A 24,164-nucleotide genomic window follows, 5' to 3' on the forward strand; every position below is an offset into this window, starting at 1 on the left:
CTCAGGACACAGCGGGCCTGGGGCCCCTGCGGTCTGACTTGTCCCACAGAAGCACTGATTCAAAGCAGCCTCAGCTCAGGACCAGCTTCGAGGGATACTCTGTGTGTGTGTGTTTGAATTCTGTCAGGTGGATATTTTAGCTCCATCTCTCATCTGCTGAGCAACCCTAGGAAAGTCACTTAATCTCTCTGAGCCCGCTTCCCACCTGTAAAAGGAATGTTCTCTCTGTACCTGGCCAAGCTCTTGGGAGATGGTGCAGACATGGCCCTCGAGTAGAGCCCAGCAAAATCCAAAGTCAGTGTGTCTGCCTCCAAGCCCAGGACGTCCCCAGACTCACAGACCCCTCCCCGAACTGAAGAAAACGAAACCCGTGTGTTCCTGCCTCCCACCTTGCACCCGTCTTGGGGAGGCAGGGTTTCACCGGGAGGGGAGCCTTTTGCCCACAAGGAGACCAGGCCCAGAGAGGGTGAGCAGGCATCTCAAGTCGAAGGAGGGGCCCCGCCGGTGGGCCTGGACCCCCACCCTCACCTGGCCCCTTCCCACCACCACAGTCCTCAGGGCGAGGACACGTCCACTGGCCCGCCAGCCCCCAACCCCTCCTGGCCAACAAAAGGCCAGGCCTCCCGCAGGAGGGGGCGGGAAGGGGCTCCTGGGCCAGCTGGGCCGTGGACACGTGCGGGGAAGTGAGCGGAGACAGGAAGGAAGCCGCCCTGCTGGAGGCTGGGGCCGCCATTGTCCCACCTGGGGGTGGGGGCGCTGTGTCTGCCCTCTGTCCCGGTGCCCGGTGGCTCCTCCGCTCTGGAGGGCCCCGGCCGGCGTGGTCACTGGGCCTGGCCCTCTCTGAGCCCCTCCCTGCTGACCTCCTTCCCTCCCAGCCTCAGTTTCCCCGTCGTAACCTTAGAGCAGGAGACACCAGGGCGGATCCTGCCAGGGATTCCTGCAGGATGAGTGCCGGCCTCTCTCTCGGGCTTCTGCTGAGTCAGTTCACGAGCTCCAGCACTCCCTGTGAGCTGAGGGCTCGCCCAGCCCCCAGAGGGTCAGAAACTCGCCCAAGGTCGCCCCTCAGAGCCGCAGAGCTGCCTCTTAGACCCAGGCCACTGCTGCTATAGCCACCCTCCTGTGTCTGCCGTCGCTGACCTGACTTTTCTCTAAGTCACTCACTTGTACGGGGTGGATACCTGTTCAGATTCATCCTAAATTGTGCTGTCAGTGGTTTGATTGAGATGGACAGAGGGGTGGATGGGTGAGCTCTGAAACCAGGGCCAGGGGACCCCCAGCCGTGTGCACTCTCCCCAGACGTGGCCCCCAGGGCTCCCCTGTCCCCCCACACACCCAGAAGGGCACTTCTGTTCAGGTGGGACCCCGTCCCTCCACCCTTCAAGAAACAGAGGGAGGAGACAGTTTGGGGACTTCCCAAGGGGGCAGAGCTGGAGAGTGTGAGCTCCGGTGTCCTGGGTGAGGACCAGCTGGGACCTTCTGGCCAGCAGCCCTCGCCTCTCCGAATCTTATCACCACTTCCACCCCTGCCCCCTAGAGGAGGACTCCCTGCTGAAGGCACGAGGAGAAGGGGGTGACAAAGGATGAGATGGTTGGATGGCATCATCAACTAAATGGAAAAGAGTTTGAGCAAACTCCGGGAGACAGTGAAGGACAGGGGGGCGTGGCCTGCTGCAGTCCACGGGGCCGCAGAGTCAGACACGACTGAGCGACTGAACAGTAACAACCCCAAGCCTGTATCCATCGCAGCCCCCCAGACCCCCATGTCCCGGGGATGAGCTAAGGTCAGACCATCCCCAAGACACAGGTCTCGGGGACTTCTGGCCCCTGCCCTGCACCGGCCCACCCCCGTCTCACAGCAGCCAAGCTTCTGCAGCCTGCTTAAACTTTATTGGAGATGGAGCTGAAATGGGGGTCCCAGAACCACAGAGCCTTCTCCTCCCAGCTTCTCCAGGGTGGGCTTCACTGGACGTGGGAGGGTCAACGGCCAAGGCGCGATCCCGGGACTTCCGACACAGCTCAGTAGCCCCCGGCCCTGCAAGCATCAGGCCCCCGCCTCAGCTCCAGCTCTGCCCCGCACAGGCCCACAGACCCCTCCCAGGCAGGTGGGATCCCGGATACAGGTGCTCCGCGGGCGGAACGTTACCCCCAGCTCAGGCCTTTCCTGGCCAGCTCCACCTGGGCCAGGCGGTGGTCACTCAGCACCTGCACCTTCGTGATGGCGGCCAGCGGCCTGTGGCGGTGGGCGAACTGCAGGACCTTGTGCTCTTGGGCGTGGACATGGAAGTGCTCTGCGTCGGAGCTGACCTCCATCTGGGGGCGGGAGGCCCGGGGTCCCCTCAGCACGAGGAGCCCCCCGTCATGCAGGCCTGCCGCCCAGGGGTTCAGAGCCCCCAGCTGGGGGCCCCTTCCCCCTACCTCAGAGCGGTGGCTGGCAGCCAGGGGGTGCAGCCCGCAGACCCAGCAGGGAGACTGCTGAACTGGCTCTCCCCTGTAAGCATCTGCAATAAGCCTCCTACTCAGCCGGAGCCCCAACAGGGACAGCAGGGCTGCTGGAAGCTGGGGGCACGGGGCGCCTCAGTGCAAAGCAGCAGACTGCACCCCCCGCCTCCCTGCCCCACCCCACAGGCCTCCCCCTCCCGCCGCGTGGGTTCCCCAACTCCCAGGGGCTCGCCCCAGCCCCTTACCTCAAAGGGCTCCCCCAGCACCAGCGGGAAGACGCTGGACACCTCCTCCTGGCCCCAGCGGCCGCCCTGGAAGGTGTTGGCCACCATGGTGGCACTGCCGAACCGGGGCTTGATGTGGAAGACAATGTCGCCCGTCTCGGACAAGAAGTTGATCTCAAACCTGGGGGCACCGTGGGGTTGGTGAGAGTGGCTGGGCGGGCACCCCGCGGAGGCTGAGGAGGGCAACCGGGGGGGTGGGGAGGGCGCGGTCCCTTACCGGTCCTCTCCAGAGTCAGAGTGTCCCTGCACCAATAGGTTCCAGCCCGGGGCCAGGCCCCCCGCGTGGAAGGCTTCAAACTGCAAACAAAAGGGGCAACAGAGGCCCTGGGTCCCGGGCCTCCTCTCCCTGGGCTAACCCCTCCTCTAGGAGGCCCTACAGCCTGTAGCCCGTGCTCGGGCCCCGGCCCGCTGAGCAACGTGCCCACTTGGCTGGGGGGTCTCCAGGGTGGGGGAGCAAGGCTGGTGGGGCCCCCACCGGGCCCTGTTCCCTCCTCCCCAAATCCAGGTCTCACCCACCTGCAGGGCCATCTCTCCAGCTTCCGAGGGGAGCAGCGCAGCCTGAGGATATAGCGGCTGGGCTGGGCGGGGGCACGGGGCCCCACCCCGGGGATGAGATCACCAGCCTTCCCTGCCCCCTCAGCCTCTCACCCTCCCAGCCAGCAGGTCCTCTAATGCAGCTCTGGGACCAGGGACCCCCTCCCCACCCCCTTTCCTCAGTGGCCTGCATGGCTCTCAGGCTTCATTCCACTTCCGAGGACCCCCGGGAAAGCACTTCTGCTCCATTCTTGGAGGCAAGGCATGGTCCAGGCAGCCCCCGAGTCAGCCTCAGCCTCCAGGGTTTCCGGGACCCAGACCCCCATCTGGTCAAGAGAGGAGGCCTACCCACCCTGCCCTGGCCTTTGGGGCTGTCTGGCCGCCTGGTGACTCAAGCCCCCCAGTCCAGCCCGGCCTCCCCTGGCTGCCCAGCTCCAGGGGCTCAGCCACCCTGCGGGCGGAGCGGGGATTAGGCTGGCCGCTGCGCTCAGCGAATTCCAGGGCGCTGGCGGTGGACGGGGTGGGGGGGCCTTTCCCACACTCCCACGCCCCTCCTGGCCTGCTCCTGAGCCCCCTCAGCTGACCGAAGAGCAGGCCAGGCTGGGGTCCTTGGGGAGCATGTGGGAGAGATGAGCAGAGTCTCCCCAGGCTTTCCGGGCGGCCACGGGGGCGTCTTGGCCGGACTGTCCAGGGAGCCAAGCCAGAGAGGAGCTAGGCTGGACACACAGAGCCCCAGGGCTGCTCTGGGGGGTGGGGGCGTGCAGTGCGTGGACAGTGAGTGTGCGAGTACGTGTGCAGATGTGTGGTGAGTGTGGGACCAGGTGGCTGGCGATCTGCACGCTGGATGTGGGGGTGTCGTGTGTGAGGCTGAGTGTGTGGCTCCTGGCGCTGCTGCTCTTCCCTGCCCAGCCTCGCAGGGGTCGGGGTTTGTCTGGTCCCCCAGGGCCCCAAGGGGCAGGATTGCCAGCCCCCCGCTCCCCTCGGGTCAGTCTTCCCTCTGCCCCCTGCTGGGCCCCTACCCCGGCTTTCCCCTGTGCCTGTCACTTTGGTGTGGGGTGTGGTGGTGATGGGAAGGGACGCTGTGGCCCTGACCCCTGGGCATGCGCCCGCTTCACCCACCCCTGCAGGTGGGGGGCTGGTCAGGGCCAGTGGGGCCTGCAGGGGGCAGCCCTGGGCAGTGGAGGTGAGGCCGCCCACTGTGGCCTCCCGACTCAGACACAGGCCTGCCCACTCCCTCATCCAGGGCCCCACCCAGCCGGGCCATCCCTGGGCCCGAGCACGGCGGACCCCTGGCCCCTGGCTCCCCGAGGGTCTGAGAGGGTGAAGCCCCTTCCTGCCTCTGCACCTCCCGGTCCTGCCTCCGGTCCCGCCGTGAGGCAGGCGCTCAGGGCCTGGACTCTGGGGGCGGCACAGGCCGGGGTGGGCAGAGCCTGCATTCAGGGCTCCTGAGCGGGCTTCCGGCACGCCGGGGGGCCCGGAGTCGGTGTCCCAGCTGCACGGTGTCCCACCGTCTGTGCCCCCCACCTCTCTCCCAGGCAGGGAGGGTAGCCCGGGCTGGACGCAGCACCCTGGGCTGTTGCCTCCTGGCAGAGGGTCCTCGGGACTCAGTGGCCTAGAGCCCTGGCTGGGTGAGGAGCCTGAGGACCCCTGATTCACGCAGGCCTGTCCCACTCTGAGCCTCAGCCTCCCCATATAACAGGGGGCTATGGGGACGGTGCTACAGGTACCCCACTAAACCTGGAGCGGGCAGGGTGGAGAGCCTGCCTGTTCACTTCAGCCTGGGGACCTCATAAAGCGCACCTGGGCCCAGGCAGGCTCTGGGCCTCTGACCACCCCGTGACACTTGTGCCTGGCATGGGCCCACACCTGGCCAGGCCTGTGGTCTCACCCCTGCCCCCGCTGTGGCTTTGGAACCTCTCCACATGGGGTGGGAGCCAGGAGCGGCTGGGCAGCTAGGGGCCCTGAAGGCCCCTCAGGGCTGGCACAGCCCTGCGGGCAATCCCAACATCGTGGAGTCCAGCTCAGACCCCAGCTGTCCTCAGGGGTCCCTGAGGTGGGGGGGCGGGGGCTGGGGGCAGTGCCCCCACCTGGAGTCACTGGCCAGCCAGGGCTGGGTGCCAAGGCCTGGGGCCTGGGAGCAAATAGACCTGCCCAGCCAGAGCTGCTAGACACTGCACCTCCCCCTCCCGGATGTGTGGTTTTGCCCCAAGCTGTTGGTTTCCAGAGCAGGCAGCAGGGTCTCCACCCAGCTCCACGAAGGATATCCACCCAGAGAGCAGCCAGGGCTCAGAGGCCCATCTCAGCCCTGGGCCCGCCATTGCCAGGTGGCGCCAGGCACGGGCCTGGTGCAGAGATAACCGGATGAGAGATCCTGCCCCATGGCACAGTGGTAACCACCATCGACCTGGAGCCCTGATGGCTCAGCGGGTAAAGAATCCGCCTGCAGTGCAGGAGACGTAAGAGACACAGGTTCGATCCCTGGGTCTGGAAGATCCCCTGGAGGAGGGCACGGCAACCCACTGCAGTATTCTTGCCTGGGGAATCCCATAGACAGAGGGGCCTTGGCGGGCTGCAGTCTCACAGAGAGTCGGACACGACTGAGTGACTCAACACACACCTTGGCGCTCGGTCTCTTTACAGGAGCACCACGTGCACTGGACGCTCGGGCTCCGGCCATGCCGCGGGGGCCGCTCAGGGGAGGGAGGCGCGAGAGCAATCCGGGGCACTCCGCTCGTCTTGGCACGACTGCGGTCACGCCTCAGCTGAGCCCCCGCTATGTGCCCAGGGCTTGTCATTCATTCCTTGGCCAGGTGGGGTACGTCCCCTACCACAAGCAGACGCCCGTTCAGTCACACAGCAAACGTCAGCAGAACCCTGCTCTGCGCCGGGCCCTGAGCCATGGTTCACAAGACAGGGCGCCACACAGCCTTTGCCCTCAGGGAACTTCCAGTGTCTGAGGCAGGGGGCAAACACTAAAGGACAAGTCCAGCTTCACATTACTGAATTATTATTACGATAAGAGCTCTGAAGGGAAAATACGGGCAGTGATCATGGTGTCTAGGAGGAACCTGGACTGATATGAGTTGGTCTGGGCAGACTTCTTGGAGGAGGTGACATTGGAGCTGAGCTTACAGAAGGCACTCGGGAAGGGTGTTGCTGGAAAAGGGAACAGTGTGTGCAAAGGCCCTGGGGAGGGAAAGGCCAAGATGGGAAGAGCAAGCCCCACTCCACCTCAGCTGCCTGGCTGAGATCCATCCCTCCCTGGCCTTCCCTGCTAGGCACCACCCTCGCCTTCCTCATGTGGGCTGGCATTGTTCCTGGCCAAGCTGCCCACCCAGTGCCAGGCCATTGTGCCTCCTGCTTTCTGCCCCCGAGTCTCTTATCACCCAGAGAATCAACTTATGTGGGGGCACGTGGGGGTGATAAGGTTTTACCCCAGCCAGTGCCAAGCCGGGCTACCAGATCTGATGCCACCTCCTCCCTGGCAGGGGCGGGCTGGTGGTCCAAAGGACACTCAGCGTCGGCCTGGCCTCCCTCCTGTGGGGACCCTGCAGGTCTCCCCTCTTGGGGCCACCCCTCCTGCCCCACCCACACCTCTCACTCCGTGCGTGCAAACAGCCAAATCGCTTCAGTCGTGTCCGACTCTTTGAGGCCCCATGGACTGTAGCGTGCCAGGCTCCTCTGTCCATGGGATTCTCCAGGGAAGAATGCCGGAGTGGGCTGCCTTGTCCTCCTCCAGGGGATCTTCCTGACCCAGGGATTCAGCCCACATCTCCTACAGCTCCCGCACTGCAGGCTGATCCTTTACGGCTGAGCCGGCAGGGAAGCCCTGCCTTTCCTTCTAGTCTGTCCCTGCAAGTGGAAGCTGGCCCACCTGCCCTTGACGGCAGACAGTCCTTGCCGCGCCCTGGGAGTCAGTTCCTCCACCTGAGGTTGCCGAAGGGGACCATGAGCTTCGCCCATGAGCTCAGTTAGACACGGATGCAAAACTGGCCTTGACCCAAGGAAGGGACACGGAGGTAGGGCTCTGGGCATTTGAGCTACAGGGTTTCCCCCGTCCTGTCAGCAAATGGGGGCTCCTGCCCAGACAGGCTTCCCGGAGGGAGTGCAGGCCCACCCCAGTCAGACCTCAGCCCCCAGGAGGGGGCGCCCGGCCCCCACTCTATTTCATCATCTGTTTATAGATGTAGCAGCCAGCGCTCGGGGAGACCTCACTGGCCCAGGTTGCTGGTGGAGCGGCTGTTCTCAGTCACAACCCTGCAGAAGTGGTGCAGGATTTGGGAATCAGTACAGAGCCTCCCCCCGTTCAGCTTCCCTCTGTCATTTCCCAGCTCCCACAGCTGTACTCCTCCACTCTGCGTGTGTTACAAGGGCACCCTCCTTTGCCGTCCTCCAAGTGAGTTCACGTCTGTTCACAGCCCTGCTCGGCGAGGGCTTCCCTTCCCATTTCACAGATGGAGACAGAGGCTGCTGTGGGCCGTGTGCATGTGTCCCTGGTGAGGCACACTGGGAACGACCCTGCCCTGTCAAGGGTGTGCTCGGGAGACCCCCAAAACCCTTGGTGGTGCTGCTTTGAGGGCCTGGGGCTGAGGGGGAAGGCTCCCTAATGGCTCTGGATTGGGTGTGGTGTGACGTGGCTGGGACTCCGGGGCCTCTTGGGCCTTCAACAGTACCAGCCAGGAGTTATCCCATGATGGCACCATCTTGCAAGAAGCTCAGCCAGCCCAGACGGGCCTGCCAGAAAGGCTGTCTGGGTGCGGCAGCCACTGGCTGGGCACAAAGGCCAAGGTGAGGTTTCTGCGGCAGGATAGAGGCTGGGGGCCAGCTGGGCTAGGCACGGCGGGACAGACCGGAGGACATCTGGCCTTGGGGGGGGAACTGTAACGACTCCTCCAGATGGGCTCTGGGCTCCGGGAGCCGCCAGGGAAGCAGGCTGCACCAGGTTTATAAACAGACCCAGCAGCAGCCCCATTTGAAGGCGGAAGAGCTGGGAATCCAATTAGATGGGGAAGTGGCTGGGGGATCCTAGAGCTGCCTAAGATGGGGCTGTGGGTGCCTCGAGGACCCAGAGTCCCCGCCTCCGGCACCAGGGCAGAGATGGTGACAGCTCAAGGGGATGCAGGACACCAGGTGTAGGTTCGAGCCCCCGCTGTCTAGAGAGTGAACCTCCGTGAGCTGCTCTGTGGCCTGGGGGCTGGGACCCCTCCCGGGTGAGGGTGAGTCAGACCCACGCAGCCCCCCCGTCACTCACTCCCAAACGTTCGCAGAGCGCCTATTGCACGAAATTGTGGAGAGCACGACAGATGATAAATAGCTCAACAAGTACATGGAACATTCTAGATAGTGATTTGTACTAGGAAAAAAGTAAAATAGGACAGCAGCATTAAAAAAAGAAAGATGTACAGTTTAATTCCACAGCCTCTGACTGCACTTAGCCTTTGAGCACCTGAAATGTGTGAATTGAGTGTGAGTATTAAACAACCACTATATTTACAAGACTTAGTGCAGAGAAATGGTGTAAAATATCTCATTAATGATTGTAGATCGCTATTCCAAATCCTAAAAGATGGTGCTGTGAAAGTGCTGCACTCAATATGCCAGCAAATCTGGAAAACTCAGCAGTGGCCTCAGGACTGGAAAACTTCAGTTTTCATTCCAGTGCCAAAGAAAGGCAATGCCAAAGAATGCTCAAACTACTGCACAGTTGCACTCATTTCACACGCTAGCCAAATAATGCTCAAAATTCTCCAATCCAGGCTTCAACAGTACGTGAACCATGAACTTCCACATGTTCAAGCTAGATTTAGAAAAAGAGGAACCAGAGGTCAAATTGCCAACATCTGTTGGATCATAGAAAAAGCAGGAGAGTTCCAGAAAAACATCTGCTTTATTGACTATGCCAAAGTCTTTGACTGTGTGGATCACAACAAACTGTGGAAAATTCTTAAAGAGATGGGAATACCAGAGCACCTGACCTGCCTCCTGAGAAATCTGTATGCAGATCAGGAAGCAACATTTAGAACTGGACATGGAACAACAGACTGGTTCCAAACCAGGAAAGGAGTACCTCAAAGCTGTATATTGTCACCCTGCTTATTTAACTTATATGCAGAGTACGTTATGCAAAATGCCAGGCTGGATGAAATACAAGCTGGAATCAAGATTGCTGGGTGAAATATCAGTGACCTCAGATATTCAGATGACACCACCCTTAAACGGCAGAAATCAAAGAACTAAAGAGCCTCTTGATGGAAGTGAAAAAAGAGTGAAAAAGTTGGCTTAAAGCTCAACATTCAGAAAACTAAGATCATGGCATCTGGTCCCATCACTTCATGGCAAATAGATGGGGAAACAATGGAAATAGTGACAGACTTTATTTTTTTGGGCTCCAAAATCACTGCAGATGGTGACTGCAGCCATGAAATTAAATGACACTTGCTCCTTGGAAGAAAAGCTATGACCAACCTAGACAGCATATTAAAAAGCAGAGTCATTATTTTACCAACAAAGGTCCGTCTGGTCAAAGCTATGGTTTTCCCAGTAGTCCTGTATGGATGTGAGACCTGGACTATAAAGAAAGCTGAGCACCGAAGAATTGATGCTTTTGGACTGTGGTGTTGGAGAAGACTCTTGAGAGTCCCTTGGACTGCAAGGAAATCCAACCAGTCCATCCTAAAGGAAATCAGTCCTGAATATCCATTGGAAGGACTGATGCTGAAGCTGAGGCTCCAGTACTTTGGCCACCTAATGCGAAGAGCTGACTCATTGGAAAAGACCCCGATGCTGGGAAAGACTGAAGGCGGGAGGAGAAGGGGATGACAGAGGATGAGATGGTTGGATGGCATCACTGACTCAATGGATATGAATTTGAGTAAACCCCGGGAGTTGGTGATGGACAGGGAAGCCTGGCGTGCTACAGTCCGTGGGGTCACAAAGAGTTGGACAGGACTGAGTGACTGAACTGAACTGAAAAAAATGATAATATTTTGTATGTATTGGGTTAAATAGGAAAGCTTGTCCAATTGTGTCTGACTCTCTGTGACTCCATGGACTGTCATCTGCCAGGCTCCTCTGTACATGGGATTTCCCTGACAAGAATACTGGAGTGGGTTAGCCATTTCCTCCACCAGGGGATATTCCCGACCCAGGAATCAAACACGAGTCTCCTCTGTCTCCTGCATTGAAGATGGATTCTTTACTGATTGAGCCATTTGGGAACCCCTGGGTTAAATATAAGATAATATTAAAATTAATTCTACCTGTTTAAAAATCTTTTTTTTTTTAATGTGGTCACTAGAAAATTTTAAATTGCATCTGTGCCTGCATTCTATTTCTATGGAATGGCACAGGCTGAGATGGTAGGGTGCAATTCTTGTTCAATTGCTCAGTCGTGTCTGACTCTTTGTGACCCCATGGACTGCAGCACGCCAGGCTCCCCTGTCCTCCACTGTCTCCTGGAGTTTGCTCAGATTCATGTCCATTGAGTCAGTGATGCTCTGTAACCACCTCAACCTCTGCCGCCCCCTTCTCCTTTTGCCTTCCATCTTTCCCAGCATCAGGGTCTTTTCCAATGAGTCTGCTTTTCAGAGGTCGGGGCTGTTTCAGCTGGAGCAGGAAGGGAATTCTCAGCGGAAGTGACTGCTGCCTTGAGACCTCATGCTGAGAAAGGCCCCACTCAGGAGAGGCAGAGGGAATGACCCAGGCAGAGGGAACTGCAGATGCAAAGGCCCTGGGGTCAGAGCAGCACGGGGGCTGGCGTGACTGGAGCCTGGGAGCACTGGGGACTGGGGAAAGAGTGAGGTGACATTTAGAGGTGAGGTGAGCTGAGGGAGCACCAGGCTGGGCTGGACCGCGTGAGGAGCCTCCAGCGGCCCCCTGAGTGCCGGGGACTGAGCTGGTCTGGGGCTGCCCCCTCTCTAGTGCCCTCTCGGGGCAGCTGTGACCCCGCACAGCTGGGAAGGCCCAACCAGTGCCCCGGCCTGGGACAGCGGAGGTCAGTGCCGGTCCCCGTGCCCCCACAGCACGCTCCCTGCAGCCCTGCCTGGGCCAGCCGCTACATGTCCTTGACCCGCTCGGGCTGACCCCTGCAAACATGCTCGCCAAAACTGTTGGGAAAGGCCCAGGGGAGCTGCCTGCTCCCGAAATAACCTTACACCAGTTCCAGGACATCTGTGGGGGGGCGGAGTCCCAAGACCCCAAGCAGTGACACCGCAAGCTCCGTGCAGAGTGGGGGCTGGGGGGCAGAGAGGGGCCAGCAGGGAAGGTGGGGGATGGACAGAGACCCGCAGAGGGCAGAGGCGGTGGGTGGAGAGGGGCGTCCTAAACTGGGCAGCCCCAGCCCCTCTAGAGGGCCAGTTGGGTGGGCCTCCAGAGCGGGAGGGGGCTGTGCCCCTGGGCTGAGGTCCGGCTGGGTGCGCAGCTGAACGGGAGGTGGAGTTGGATGGATGGTCAGTACCAGTGGGTGGGGAGCCCTGTCTGACCCACCTGGGCCCCCCAGGGCCTCAGAGGTTGTGAAGGACTCATCTCCTGGGCACTCTGTGTTCCCAGGATGGAGACCGAGGCCCGGAGAGGCCGAGTTCCTGCTCCCAGGAGCACAGCAGGTGAGCACGCCTTCCCCTCTGCGTCCTTCTCACACTTGGTTCCCACGCTCCCTGCTGGCGGGCTTCCCCTGCCCTGGGTGCCCTGGGGGCTGTCCGCTGAGCAGTGTGGCCGGCACTCGTGACAGCAGCCCCAGTAACAACAGGGAAGGGGAGACCCACAGTGGGCTGGCCCCGGGAGTCGGGGGGAAACAGAGGCAGGGGCGCTGCCTGCGGAGCCGGGCCCTCCCCACCCCAGGACCCAGCGGCAGCTCTGAGTAGAGGGACCTGCGGGGTGGTTTATTTTTTTTAATTAAAGGGTCTTTACTGCAAGACCCCTATCGCGGTCCACACGATCCATCCATCATTCGTTCAACAGACAATTACTAAACGCTGGTCTCGTGCAGGGAGCTGGTGACCACAATGACGTGGTGAGCAATGTGGACGGAAGTCAAAGGCCACCGGCCGCGGTGGGCCCTGTGTGGGCACACGGGAAGGTGGGCACGTGGACAGGGCTGGAGTCTGCTTGGTCAGGTCAGGGTCAGGACTCTGCAGGCTCTGGCGTGTCCCCAGCCCACACGTCCCAGAGAAGAGTGGAGGCGTTTTCTACTGGAAACCAAAATTGTCCATTAAACCACCACCACCCCCACCCCCAAGCAACACTTCATCAAAGTACTGCTAGCTTTTTGATGATGGAAGTTTTACGTGTTTCTTGACCCCAGCAAGATGTGAAGATAGTGAGTGCCCACCAGGTGCCCAGGGGGCAGCAGAGAACACAGGAGGGGCAGGCACTGAGGCAGGTGCCCAGCTGGCTGGAGGATGTCTGTGCCCCCGGCCGCAGTGGGTGTTCTGGATGAGGGCCAGGGTGGGCAGGACTCCGGGGCCAGGACAGAGGACAGGAGAGGGCCCCAGGGAGAGGCGAGGACAGGGGCGCGTGGTCAGCAGGGAGCCGGGCAGAGGTTCCCACGGGCGGCCAACTCCCCAGCGAAAGGTGGGCCCTGAGCGGGACTGCAGCTCGGGCGGCAGGAGGCCCGGGAGGCAGAGGGCAGTGCCAGCGGGTGGGGAGGAAGAGGTGCCTTCCCTGCTCACCTCCTCGCACTTCTGTGGCCTCTGCTCGCACCAGGCCCTCCTTGCCCTGGACGGACGGGGGCTGGGGGCCAGCCCGCCAGGACCACCCCGCCCCGTCCCTGCTCCAACTGCGGCCCCCACTTCCCCAGGCTGGGTCGGGACACGAGATTCTTTCAAAAACATTTCCTTTGCAAAATAATCCTTCGAAATATGTTTTTGGAAACAGGCTCCTGATCAGAACAGGAAGAAGTTAATTACGGTCCCTCCCAGAGGGGCACGGGGGAGGAAGCCTGGTGGTCAGGACCAGGACTGCTGCTCTGACGCCACCCCCACACGTGGCCTGGGCCCCCTCCCTGCCCCCTGCCCACCTCAGCCCACAGATGGGGAGATGCAAACCCCGAGAGGCCCAGGGACATGGCTGGGGACACAGGTTCAGGGCTGAAAGGGCAAAGCGCCTTTCCTCTGCCAGCACGTGGTGTCTGTGTAGAAGCGAGGGAAGGCGTGTGCATACCTGCGTCCATGTGCCTGTCTGTGTGGGTGTGAAGGTGAGCTTCCAAACAAAGGCCGTCTGGACTCCCCGAGGACCTGGACAGGCCCCACTCTGGACTGCCCTCTGGGTGCTTCCAAGCCAGTCTCAGGAAGCCCTGAGGCTCACCGCCTGGCTCATGCCTTACAGTTGCAAGGGCTCTGGTTATGTTGGACATTTGGGGCGTCTAAACCCTGAACCTTGCTTAGGGCCAGCAGTCTAAGCACCCAGCTCTCAGCACCAGGGCTCATTTAAGTGTAGACTAAGCAGTGAGCCTTGGGGCCATCCTTCCACACGCCTGACCCTCTGATCATCCGTCCACCCACCCATCCATTTAGCTCGTGTCTGTCTGTCTGTTTCAACTTCCTGTTGGTGTCGTAATAAATCACCACAAACGCAGTGGCCTAAAACGACGTGAATTTATTATCTCACAGCCTGTGGGGTAGAGATGGGTTTGGCCAGTGAAAATCAAGGTGTGGCCAGGGCTGCCTCCCTTCTGGAGGCCCCAGGAGAGGGTCTGTTTCTGGCCTTTTCCGGTTTCCAGAAGCGCCTGCATCCCTTGGCCGGAGGCCCCGGCCTTTGTCTCCAGAGCCCGCTGTGGCATCACTCAGCCTCTGCTTCCACCGTCACGGCTCCTCTGAGCCCCTTTTCACTTACAGAAACCTGGTGGTCGCACTGGGTCCCCTGGCAAGGTCCAGGAGACCCTCTACATCCCTGTCTCAAGATTCTTCACTTGTTACATCGTCAAAGCCTTTCGCCGCGTAAGGCAGGAAACCCACGGGTGTCGCGGGAAGGACGCGGACGTCTGTGGGTGGGGGGCCGCTCTTCTGCCGCCTCATCCTTCCGTCTGTATGAGCATCCGCTTGTCCATCCGTCACCCTCCGGCCACCTCTCCTTCTCCACGCCACTTACCCCGTCTAGCCAGCCGGCCAGCCCAGCACTTCCCCGCCACCCTTTCATCCCTCTTTCCCTCAGTCCGTCTGTCTTCTTTGTCCCCCCCCCACCTGTTTATCTGACCACTCATCCTCCAAGCGTCCCTCCATCAGTCCTAACTTTCTTCTTTCCTCTCTGTCCTCTGTCCATCCACCCACGCATCCGTCCACTCACATGCTCCTCTGTCCATCTGTCTGTCCAGAGGGGGCAGGGTGCCAGGGGAGCAGGGTCAGAGGATCATAGAGGACACGGGAGGGGGGCAGCGGGCGGAGCCCCAGACTCTGCCTGGCTCAGCGTTCCTCTCGCTTGAAGCTTCGCTCCTTCCTGGAACCCTCAGTTGTCACCACCTCCCCCCCCCCAGACGGATGGCTTCCTCTGCCACGCCTCCCCGCTCGGGTGGGGGCTCCAGGAAGACAGAGGCCGCAGCTGGCCCTCCCGGTCTCTGACCCAGGCCCGAGGAGCTGGCGGGGGTGCGGGGTTGGACCCGTTGTCAAGAGCAGGGTGGGCAGCCCTCCTTCAGGCACAGCCCCAGAGGCCACAGAGGGGCCCTGCTGCCCAGATGGACCAATAGATGCCCAGAGGAGCAGGTCCTCACTGACTCCATGTCCCTCCCCATCCCCCCGCCACGAGCTCAGTGCAGGGGGAGCCCTGGGTTCCAGGAGAGGCTGTGGGAAAGGCCCCTCGCAGACCCTTCTTTGGCCTCAGGGTGTCTCGCGGGGGAGTGCTGGTCACCCCAGGCTTGGGGAGAGGGCCCTGGACCAAGCCCAGGATGACTTGATGGGGAAAAAATGCCCCCAAGAGGAGGATCAGGGTCTGACTGCCAAGACACTCAGGCTTATCACAGCCTCATCCCCTTTATCTCCTTGCTGGGATGGAGGAGGGCGGGGCCCCGGGCTCGCTGGCCGCCCAGCTGGGACTCGGAACCAGCGGGGAAGACCCGGTTGACCTCACCGTCCCCTCTGGGTCTCGCTGTCTCCATCTCATCTCTGACTGTCTCCAACCACATCCTTCCTCCGGAGGCCTCTCTCTACAGCACAGCGCCTGCCGTGGAGGCTGATCGCCGGGGACTCTGCCCTCACGGCCCCACCCACCCTGGACGTGGGTCACCTCCCCAGGATGGCCTCCTGCTGGCGGCTAGGAGTGACCTAGAGTGCTGAGCTCCAGGCAGTGACCCTCATGCATGGCTCCCAGGGCCTGCATCCCTGTCTGCCCGCCTGGACGCTGAGGTGTGGCCAGCCTGGGGTCCCGGAACAGTACAGTGTGGTTAGCGCCTGTGACCCAGCCGGACCCTGGGTCTGCGGCAGGCAGATGCTTAAGGCCCTTCGGTAGGAGTGCTGGGTGGGTGGGTGGGTGGAGGGTATGTGGCTGGGTGGGCTTGGACAGACAGCTCATCCCCCAGCCTGGCAAAATCGGCTCCCAGGGCCCTCCTGCTCCCGCCGGCCAGCTCAGTGCCCCGAGCTCCCACGTGACCCCCACGTGTCCCGCAGAGGCGCAGGCCAGAGAGGCTGCCACGGGTTCCTGGCGCGTGCCCTCCGGAGAAGCAGGCAGAAACGGGTGTGCCTGCCTCGTGGGCCAGGGCCCTGGGGAGGGGGGCAGGAAGGGAGGCGGGCTGTGCCTGCAGGCATCCTGGAGGTCAGCCGGGGGGCAGGGCCGGCCAGGGCCGCTGGCAGCTCCAGACATCTCGGTCACCCCGGGCTGCCTCCAGCCTCGCCTGGGTCCCTGGTCCTCCTGGGGTCCTCCCCAGACCTCCTGATTCCAGGTTGGGGACCCGTCCTGCTCCAGGGGAACCCCTGCAGCCTCACAGACCCAGTGGGGGAAGGATCTGGACTGGGGGGGATACACATGGAGTCAGGATCTGAACCCCGAATCAGAGCCTCTCCCCCATCTGCATGACCTGGGGCTTCAGCGTCCCTATCCTGGGCTACAGCCACTTGACCTTCAGGACAGCCACGTGCCTCCTCCCCATCCCCGGGGACCACCACGTCCCCCCGCCCTCCCCACCACGGACAGCCACGTTTCCCACCCTCCACGGAGCCTTGTGCAGCTCCGGGCCCAGCCGGGAGCCAGGCTGGCACTGAGGGGCCTGAGAGACCAGGCCCCCTGTGGTACAAGACCTGCAGTCCTGTCACTCGTCGCCTCCGTCACCAGGGGAGGCGCTGTCTCTGAGACCCCGTAGCAGCCCCCCAGGCAAGAGCCCCGTGAGGCCCAAGGGGCAGCCGTTTAACTGGGCGAGGGCGGGCGCAGCTGTCCCGAGTCAGGGGCCAGCCCCCGCGCCTGGCCCAGCGTCCGGCCACCCCCCATCTGGCTCCCGAAGCCCCCAGAGCCGCCCCAGGCCCTCTCGGCCCCCATGAGGCTAGGGAGCGGGGGTGGGGCCTGCCAACAGGGCAGAACCGCACATTTGGGGCAGTGTCCAAGTGGGAGGGGGCTGGGTTCAGCAAAGGAGGGAGGATGGTAGGGGGCAGGGGGTCTGGCAGCGAGGGTTCCAAGCCCCCCTCCTGTCTCCAGGCTGCTGCTCCTCAGGCCACCCTGCACACACCCGTCACGCACGCACACACCCATCACGCACACACACACACCCGTCACGCACGCACACACCCGTCACGCACGCACACACCCGTCACACACGCACACACCTGCAGCACACACATACCCGTCACGCATGCACACACCCATCACGCAAACACACACACCTGTCACGCACGCACACACCCATCACGCACACACATACACCCGTCACGCACGCACACACCCGTCACGCACGCACACACCCACACACCTGCAGCACACACATACCCGTCACGCACGCACACACCCATCACGCAAACACACACACCTGTCACGCACGCACACACCCATCACGCACACACACACACCCGTCACGCACGCACACACCCGTCACGCACGCACACACCCGTCACACACGCACACACCTGCAGCACACACATACCCGTCACGCACGCACACACCCATCACGCAAACACACACACCCGTCACGCACGCACACACCCGTCACGCACGCACACACCCATCACACACACACACACACCCGTCACGCACGCACACACCTGTCACACACACACACACACCCGTCACACACACACACACACCCATCACGCACACACACACCTGTCACGCACACACACACCAGCAGCACACACATACCTGTCACGCGCACACACACCCGTCACGCACGCACACACCCGTCACACCCGCACACACCTGCAGCACCCTCACGCTGACAGCTCTGGAGCTGGACCGGGGGCAAACCCTGGGGCCCCTCAGCCACCCCTTCTCCCCGAAGCCCTAGCCCGCTCAGCCACCAGCCGCCGGCTCTCCCTTTCCCAGGCCAACAGAGGGCCTGCCTGGATCTCAGTCTCCCCATCCGGGCTGCGCGCTGGGCTCCAAGTCTCCAGGGACAGCCTTGCATCCACCGTCGAGACGGTCGGGTTCACGGTCCCATGGCTGCACCCCATTGTCTCTGCGGCAGGGGTGGAAAGCGGGGGTGCACAGGGCCATGGCAGCAGCCCGCAGGCAGGCCAGGCCTCCTCTCGTCCCCTCAGGCCCTGCCCAGGGTGGGGGCTGCATCCTGTCCGTCTGTCCATTGTTCCCAGGCCACCAGGGCCCGACCACCCCGCCCCCACTGCAGAGGAGGGGAGCCGGGTGGGGAGGGAGGCCAGACCTGTTAACAAGCTCCTTCCCAGCCCCCACCCGCCTTAACTCCCCAGGCCCTTCCCAGGCGGAAAATTCAATTAGTTTCGAGCAACTGCTCTGCTGAAGACCCAGAGAAAAGGGCAGGGGAGAAAGGGGATCCGCCTGGCGGCTGGTGTGTGCGCTGGGAGGGGGGCTGGGGGAGAGGGGCCTGGGGGGCAAAGAGCCTGCTAAAGTCCCTGCATCTCTGCTGCGTCCCCATCTCTGAGTGTCTCTAAACGTGACTTTGTGTGCCAGTGTGTGTCCCCGGGTCCCCGCGGGCCCACGTCATTCCCTGCACAAGCACGGCCCCCACGGCCCTCAGCCCGACCGTTCTGAGAGTCCGCTGCAGGCTCGGGGCTCCCGAGGAGGGAAGCCTGGTGGGTGGGGTCAGCGCACGGAAGGGCGAGACCCCCTGCCCCTCAAACCGGCTCCAACTCTGTGAGCGCTGTGTGCTCCCTCAGGCTCCTTGCTGACCTCGCTCCTGTCCTCGAACACTGCAGGCTCCTGGCCGCAGAGCCTTTGCACACACTGCCCCCCCAGGCCTGGCAAACCGCCCCTGCGAGGAGCTTGTCCCGGAGTGGGTCAGTCCTTCGCCCTCCCATCATCCCTGGGCTTCAGCGAGTAGCCAAAGACTCCTCCTGCAGGGCGTGTGGAGCAGCCCGTCTGCTCAGAGTGGGGCCTGGCACACAGGAGTTGCTCTAGAAATGCTGAGTGAGTGGAGTACCAGGCCCACACAGAACTTCAGAAAACAAGTGTCCTGTCTCTGCCTGGCGAACTCTTATGCACCCTGCTATGGCCCAGTTTCTAGGACCTCTTCCTTCAGGATGTCCATAGGATCAATAAGGAGCATCGCATTCAGCCCTCAGCCTGGAGGTCTGCACTTTCCTCTGGCACCCATTATCCCTCCACCATCTCCCTCTGCCCAGCTAGGTACCCCTTCATGGAAGGCCTCTGTGTCACCAGAACACAGGACAGGGCCGAGTCCCCCCCTGGCCCATCCCCTCATCCTGGCACCCCTGTCCCCACCGTCCAGCTGGCCTCCTTCCTTCTGCCTCTCTCCTTCTCCCTGCTCAGCTCAAGGGCCTTCCCGAGCCCTGTGTGGGGGTTGGAGGGGTGTCCACCCGAGCCGGGCGTACAGGGAGCATATAGGATACGGAGCTGCCAGGGGACAGGGGTGCCAGCGCACACGGACCCAGGGCACCAGGTCGGGGGAGGGGCACGGCCCCCCAGACACTGCCAGGGGGTGGGGTGAGGGTCCCGGGGCCTGCTGGGGAAGAAGGGAGGTTTGGGAAGGCAGATGTGGGAAGGGGTGTGTGCAGGAATGCAGGCCGGCCCCGCCTCTTTCCCCCGAGGAGGGACAGAGGCAGATGGCAGCTGGGGGCTGAGAGCGCAGGGGGAGGCTCTGATGGGCGACCCCCTCCTTGGGATCTAGGGGGACGCAGCCTTCTCAGGTTCCCAGCCCCCCTCCCTTGCCAGCTGTGTGCAGCTGGGCCCTGCCCTGAGAAACCCTACACCAGCAGGGGCGGGGGACCGGGGCTGCACACGGGCTTCCCGGCCCGGGCCGCGGGCCATTTGTGACCAACTGTGTCTGTCGGCAGGAACCCGGGTGCCCTGTGAGCCGAACCCAGGGCCAGGCAGGGCTGAGGCTGGGATCCCTGCGGGGCGTCACGGCCCTGAGCCTCAGTTTCCTCAGGATCGTACCTCCAGCTCCTTTCTCTGGAGGGAGACGCGTCACCTCCCTGCAAAGCCAGGGCTCAGCCTGCGACCCCCCTCCCCACGCCAGGATGAGGGTCTGAGGCTCGGGGACACGTCCAGTGCTGGGCAAGTGGGCTCTGCCTCCTGAGGCCAGTGCAGAGCCGCCTTCTCCTGAGCCCTCAGGCCCCGCCCCTCCCCAGGCGCCCTTGCCCACCGCCACCCCACCTTGTCGACAGGGAAACTGAGACCCCGCCGGGGAGCCAGCTGCCAGAGCCACCCTGCAGTGACCCCCGGGGGGGAGGGGGCCAGCCAGGTGGGGAGGGGGCCGCCAGATGGCTATAATCCCACGTCAGCAGGGGCTTAGACACCTGCCCAGTTTCCCCCGCGTCCCACGGGCCTGCCCAGCATTTCTGCACATCTCTCCTCACAGGGGCTTTCCCCGCTAGGGTGGGCGGAGGGACTCTCTCCCCACCCACACCCCACCCCCAGATTTCCTCCTTCCTGAGCCTCGGTGCTCACCCGAACACGTTTTCTGGGCAGGCTCGGGGACACGTCACTTCAGAGCTGGGGGCAGGGTGGGATGGGGGCGGGCCCAGGGGTGGGGGTCAGGTGGCCCTGGCCCATGCCTGTGTCCACAGCCATGTCCTGGGTCCCCTCCAGCCCTGAAGTCTGGGACTGAGCAGGCTAAGGCCCACCATGCCCCACGCTGACCCCCGAGCCCCGTGCAGGCCGGTGTCATGGACCACGTGGCCTCCTGCTGCTGCACCGCCCCGTGGGCCTCCCCCCAGGGCCCGCTCTGACCCCCGTCTCCCAGGGTGTCCGGCCGGGGAACGCTTAGCCCTCCCCAGCTGGGGCGCCCCTGCCAGCACGGTGCACAGGCACTCAGCTTCTGGGGGCACGCAGGGCAGGAAGGTGGGACTCAGGCTCGTCCTGGCCAGGCACCTGCCCCCCCCACACCCCGCCCGCTGAGGGACCCTGCTCCCTGGCTGCCTCCTTTCAGGGTCCGGCAGGCCTTTTCAGGGCTGACTGATGGCAGGCCTGCATTTCCATGTCAATGGGCTGGGCCGGCCCGCCTGGTAAGCTGGTTAACAAGCCCCCAGCCCCATGGGGGAGGCTGTGTGGGGTGTTAACACAAGCCCCATTCTCTGGGGCTCTCTGGCCTTGCAGTTGCTATGGCGCCCTGCGTGGCCTCTTGGGCCACGGCTAATCCCTTCCCTGGGCCTTTCATCCTGGCCGTCCCACCCCCAGGCTGGTCGCTGGTGACTTGGGGTTGCCCAACAAGGCTGGTCTCTCTGCCGGGGTCAGAGGAGGCCGTAAATCCAGCCCCCTGGCCCCCAGCCCTTTGTCCCTGGCATCGTCCCCAAGTCCCCAGCCCTCCTCCTCTGGGAACCTCAGCGGCGGGAAGGCAGCCTTGGCCCGGTGGTCAGCTCCTGCCCTGGGAGCGGAGGGTCTCCAGGCCCACCCCGGGCCCTGTCCTCTGCTCATCCACCCCGTCAGCCACGCACTCACGGCTGTTCCTCCTCCCGCGTTCCTGCGCCGCGAGCCTGGCCTCCCCGCTGCTCCTGTGATGTGCCAGGCCTGCTCCTGCCCTCTGTCTGTTTTCTGTCTGCAAGTTTTCTCCCCAGATGCCTGAGATGCACCCCACCCGCCGCCCGATCTGAGTCTTCACTCGAATGTCACCGTCCCCGTGAGGCCACAGGCCCTGCCCCCCCAACTGCAGCACCGGTTCTGCTCTTCCTGGAACCTCGCCCCTTCCCACACACCCTGCAGACCTCCGTGCGGCCCTTCTCCCCAGGATGCCAGACCCATGAGCACAGGGCCCAGCCCCAAGCGTGTGCCTGGCTCCTGGTAGGCAGTGGGCGCACTGCGTGAAGGGATGGGGCGCCCTCATCGAGGGGTGGATGAGGTCCCAGGTCTGGGCTGCTCTGACTTCACACCGAGGTCTTCACTGTCTGCTCTGCCTCCTGGGTGCAGTCTTTCCACACACCGCTTCCTGCCACATCCTGTCCCCAGGGAAAGAATCCTGCAGCCCGGCGTCCCCAGGATTCAATTAGCCTGGACTCCAGACCCACGCTTGGCTCCTCACAGCGCCTCTCCTGCCTAGCTTCTGCTTGCATGCCTCCACCGATGGGGAGCTCACCACTGGGGCAGTGCAGTTGGGAGAACGTGCTTCCAGTTCTGGGTTCCAGCTCAGTGTGAAGGGAGCTCAGCTTGATGGGAAACTTGCCAGGGGCTCCTGTTTTGGGGTCTGTGGTGGCCACTCCCTGGCTGGGGGCTGCGGATGAGTGACTGTTAGAAGGATTCAGGCCTGATGGGTCGTGAGCATCCTCCCTTGAAACTGGCCTGTCTCTCCTCACCCTTCCGGGCACCTGCTGATGCTCACCCTTGGCCTCCGTTGCTCTCTGAACATCTCGGGACTCATGCAAGGCAGGAAGAACAGGACACGGCTCCGTTTCACAGCTGAGAACACTGAGTCTTAAGCAGAAAGGGCCGGAGCCTCCTGCACGGAGGCAGAGCCTGACTTCCAACCTGGGCCTCTCCCTAGGTGGCAAGGGGGTGACGGCCCAGGCTTCTCACTGAGGGGCCTTGTGAGACAAGAAAGCTTTCTGCCCAGTCCTGAGTGAGAAGCATGTGACCCAGGCTTGGACCCTCTGCCCGCTCCAGCAGCCTCAGGGCTCTCGGCTCCCAGGGGCCACGGGAGTGACTGGGAGGCTGGCTACCCAGATAGATTCCTGCTGCCTGGCCTGGCTGGGGGCAGCCACCGAGCAGGCCTAGGACACGCTGAGGGAGAGGGGACAGGCGTGCAAAGATGCAGGTGAGCTGCCGGCTGGCCGGGACCCCAGGAAGGCGGCGGCAGTGAGAGAGGCTGAAGCTCACGGGGCGGCCCGCCAAGTGGTTCAGTGAGGAATGGCCCTGAGCGGCTGCGGGGCCCGCAGAGCCTCTGGCCAGGGGTGGAGGAGCCTGGCCAGCCTTGGCTTCCTCACCCCACGAGGATGGCAGAGGGGAAACCGTACTGTCCCCCGAAGGTGGGAGGGAGTGTCAGGGGCCCTGAGGGGAGGAGGGCAGGGGAGGGGGCCTCTCTCTGCCGCGTGTAGGCGGGAGCCGGATTCTGGGGCTCCCCGGGGAACCGAGGAAGACCTAGCTTTGCAGCTGCCATCGGGAGGCCGCCCCCCATCCCACTTCCTGCCCTCGCTCCTCCCCGAGGCCGTAGGCAGACAGGCTGTGAGGGTCAGCACCTCGTGCCGTGTGGGAGCCATCATTGCCTCCACAGAGGACGAGAGGCTGAGGCCAGGACAGGACTGTCCGCAGGACTCCTGGGCGGATGACGTTCAGCAGGCGCTGTGCAGGTTGCCTGCGGGCGGGCTCAGCCGTGGGAGCAAACACTAGCTTCGGTGGCCCCCCAGCCCCACCAAGTCCAGCCCTCGGTGGAGCTGGCAGAGCAGCAGCCCTCGGCCGTGGCCACGCTGGACGCCAGCGCTCAGGAAGGGGGTCACAGGCCCCTCGGGTTGGGGGGCACCCGGATCTGCCGCTGTGTGGGCGCCTGAGGTCTGCAGTGGCGCTGGTCGGCGAGTCTCGGCAGGCCCAGGCACCTGGGAACCCGCCCAGCTTTGCGCCTGCAGGGGCGGGGGGCCCCCACCCCCAGCTCGGCTTCTCTCCATCCCCCTAACCCCGGGCCCTGCCCCCCCCAGCCCGGACCACCCAGCAGCTCCTTAGCACCAGCCCAAACTGGGGTGCCTTGGATGGGGCGGGCTGCCTTCTGGGCCCCTCTTCACTGCAGCATGCGGATGACAGCACCGCTGAGCAGGGCCCCGAGAAAGCCCTTGAGGGGCTCAGGCTCGGGGGACAGGGTCTCCCCAGAGAAAGACAGAGCGGGGGGGCCCCCGGAGTGAGGCCGACTTGGGTTCACGCTCCAGCTCCGTGTTTGAAGACATTCCCTGACCAGGTTTCTCTGGTGGCTCCGTGGTAAAGAATCCGCCTGCTGATGCAGAAGACACGGGTTCCATCCCTGATCCGTGAGGATCCCATGTGCCTCGGAGCAGCTAAGCCCGTGAGCCACAACTACTGAGCCTGCGTGCCCTAGAGCCCGCGCTCGCCACAGGAGAAGCCGCCGCTATGAGAAGCCCAAGCACCGCAGTAAAGGACCGCCCCGCTCGCCGCAAGTGGGCCGGAGGCTGTGCAGCAACGAAGACCCAGCACAACCGAAAATACAGCCACGTACGAAAGGCAGAAACGCCGGCCTGAGCCCGTGACTCCGTGGCGACCGAGAGAGGATCGGGCTCTGCAGGTCGTGCTGCAGCAGGGCGGGCCCGCCGACGACCGCGGTGGCAGGGGCCAGGACATCGCCGGCTGCTGCCCTCGCCGCGCACCGGGCCTGCCTGGTCAGCTCACACGACCCTCACGGCGCCCTTTGAGGCAGGT

General features: G+C 63.0%; 1 protein-coding gene across 1 annotated transcript; it reads right to left on the minus strand.

Moving 5' to 3' along the window:
* Positions 1-1,877: 1,877 nt before the first annotated feature.
* GRIFIN (galectin-related inter-fiber protein) lies at positions 1,878-3,312 on the minus strand. Its single transcript, XM_055408963.2, has 5 exons — positions 3,240-3,312; positions 2,941-3,020; positions 2,685-2,844; positions 2,144-2,310; positions 1,878-2,032 (listed from the first exon to the last, which is right to left on the minus strand). The coding sequence occupies exons 1-5, from the start codon at positions 3,249-3,251 to the stop codon at positions 2,017-2,019; spliced, it is 435 nt and encodes a 144-aa protein (XP_055264938.1). The 5' UTR covers positions 3,252-3,312; the 3' UTR covers positions 1,878-2,016.
* Positions 3,313-24,164: the final 20,852 nt, after the last annotated feature.

The sequence above is a fragment of the Moschus berezovskii genome, chromosome 27 (assembly GCF_049115385.1).
Source record: "Moschus berezovskii isolate FMDL1 chromosome 27, NW_MosBer_1.0, whole genome shotgun sequence".
NCBI lineage: Eukaryota > Metazoa > Chordata > Mammalia > Artiodactyla > Moschidae > Moschus > Moschus berezovskii.

Coding starts and splice junctions, on each gene's coding strand:
- GRIFIN (XM_055408963.2), bottom strand. Junction 2,845..2,940: donor TCTGACTCTGGAGAGGACCG/GTAAGGGACCGC, acceptor CGGTGCCCCCAG/GTTTGAGATCAACTTCTTGT. Junction 2,311..2,684: donor TGCTGGGGGAGCCCTTTGAG/GTAAGGGGCTGG, acceptor TCCCGCCCCCAG/ATGGAGGTCAGCTCCGACGC.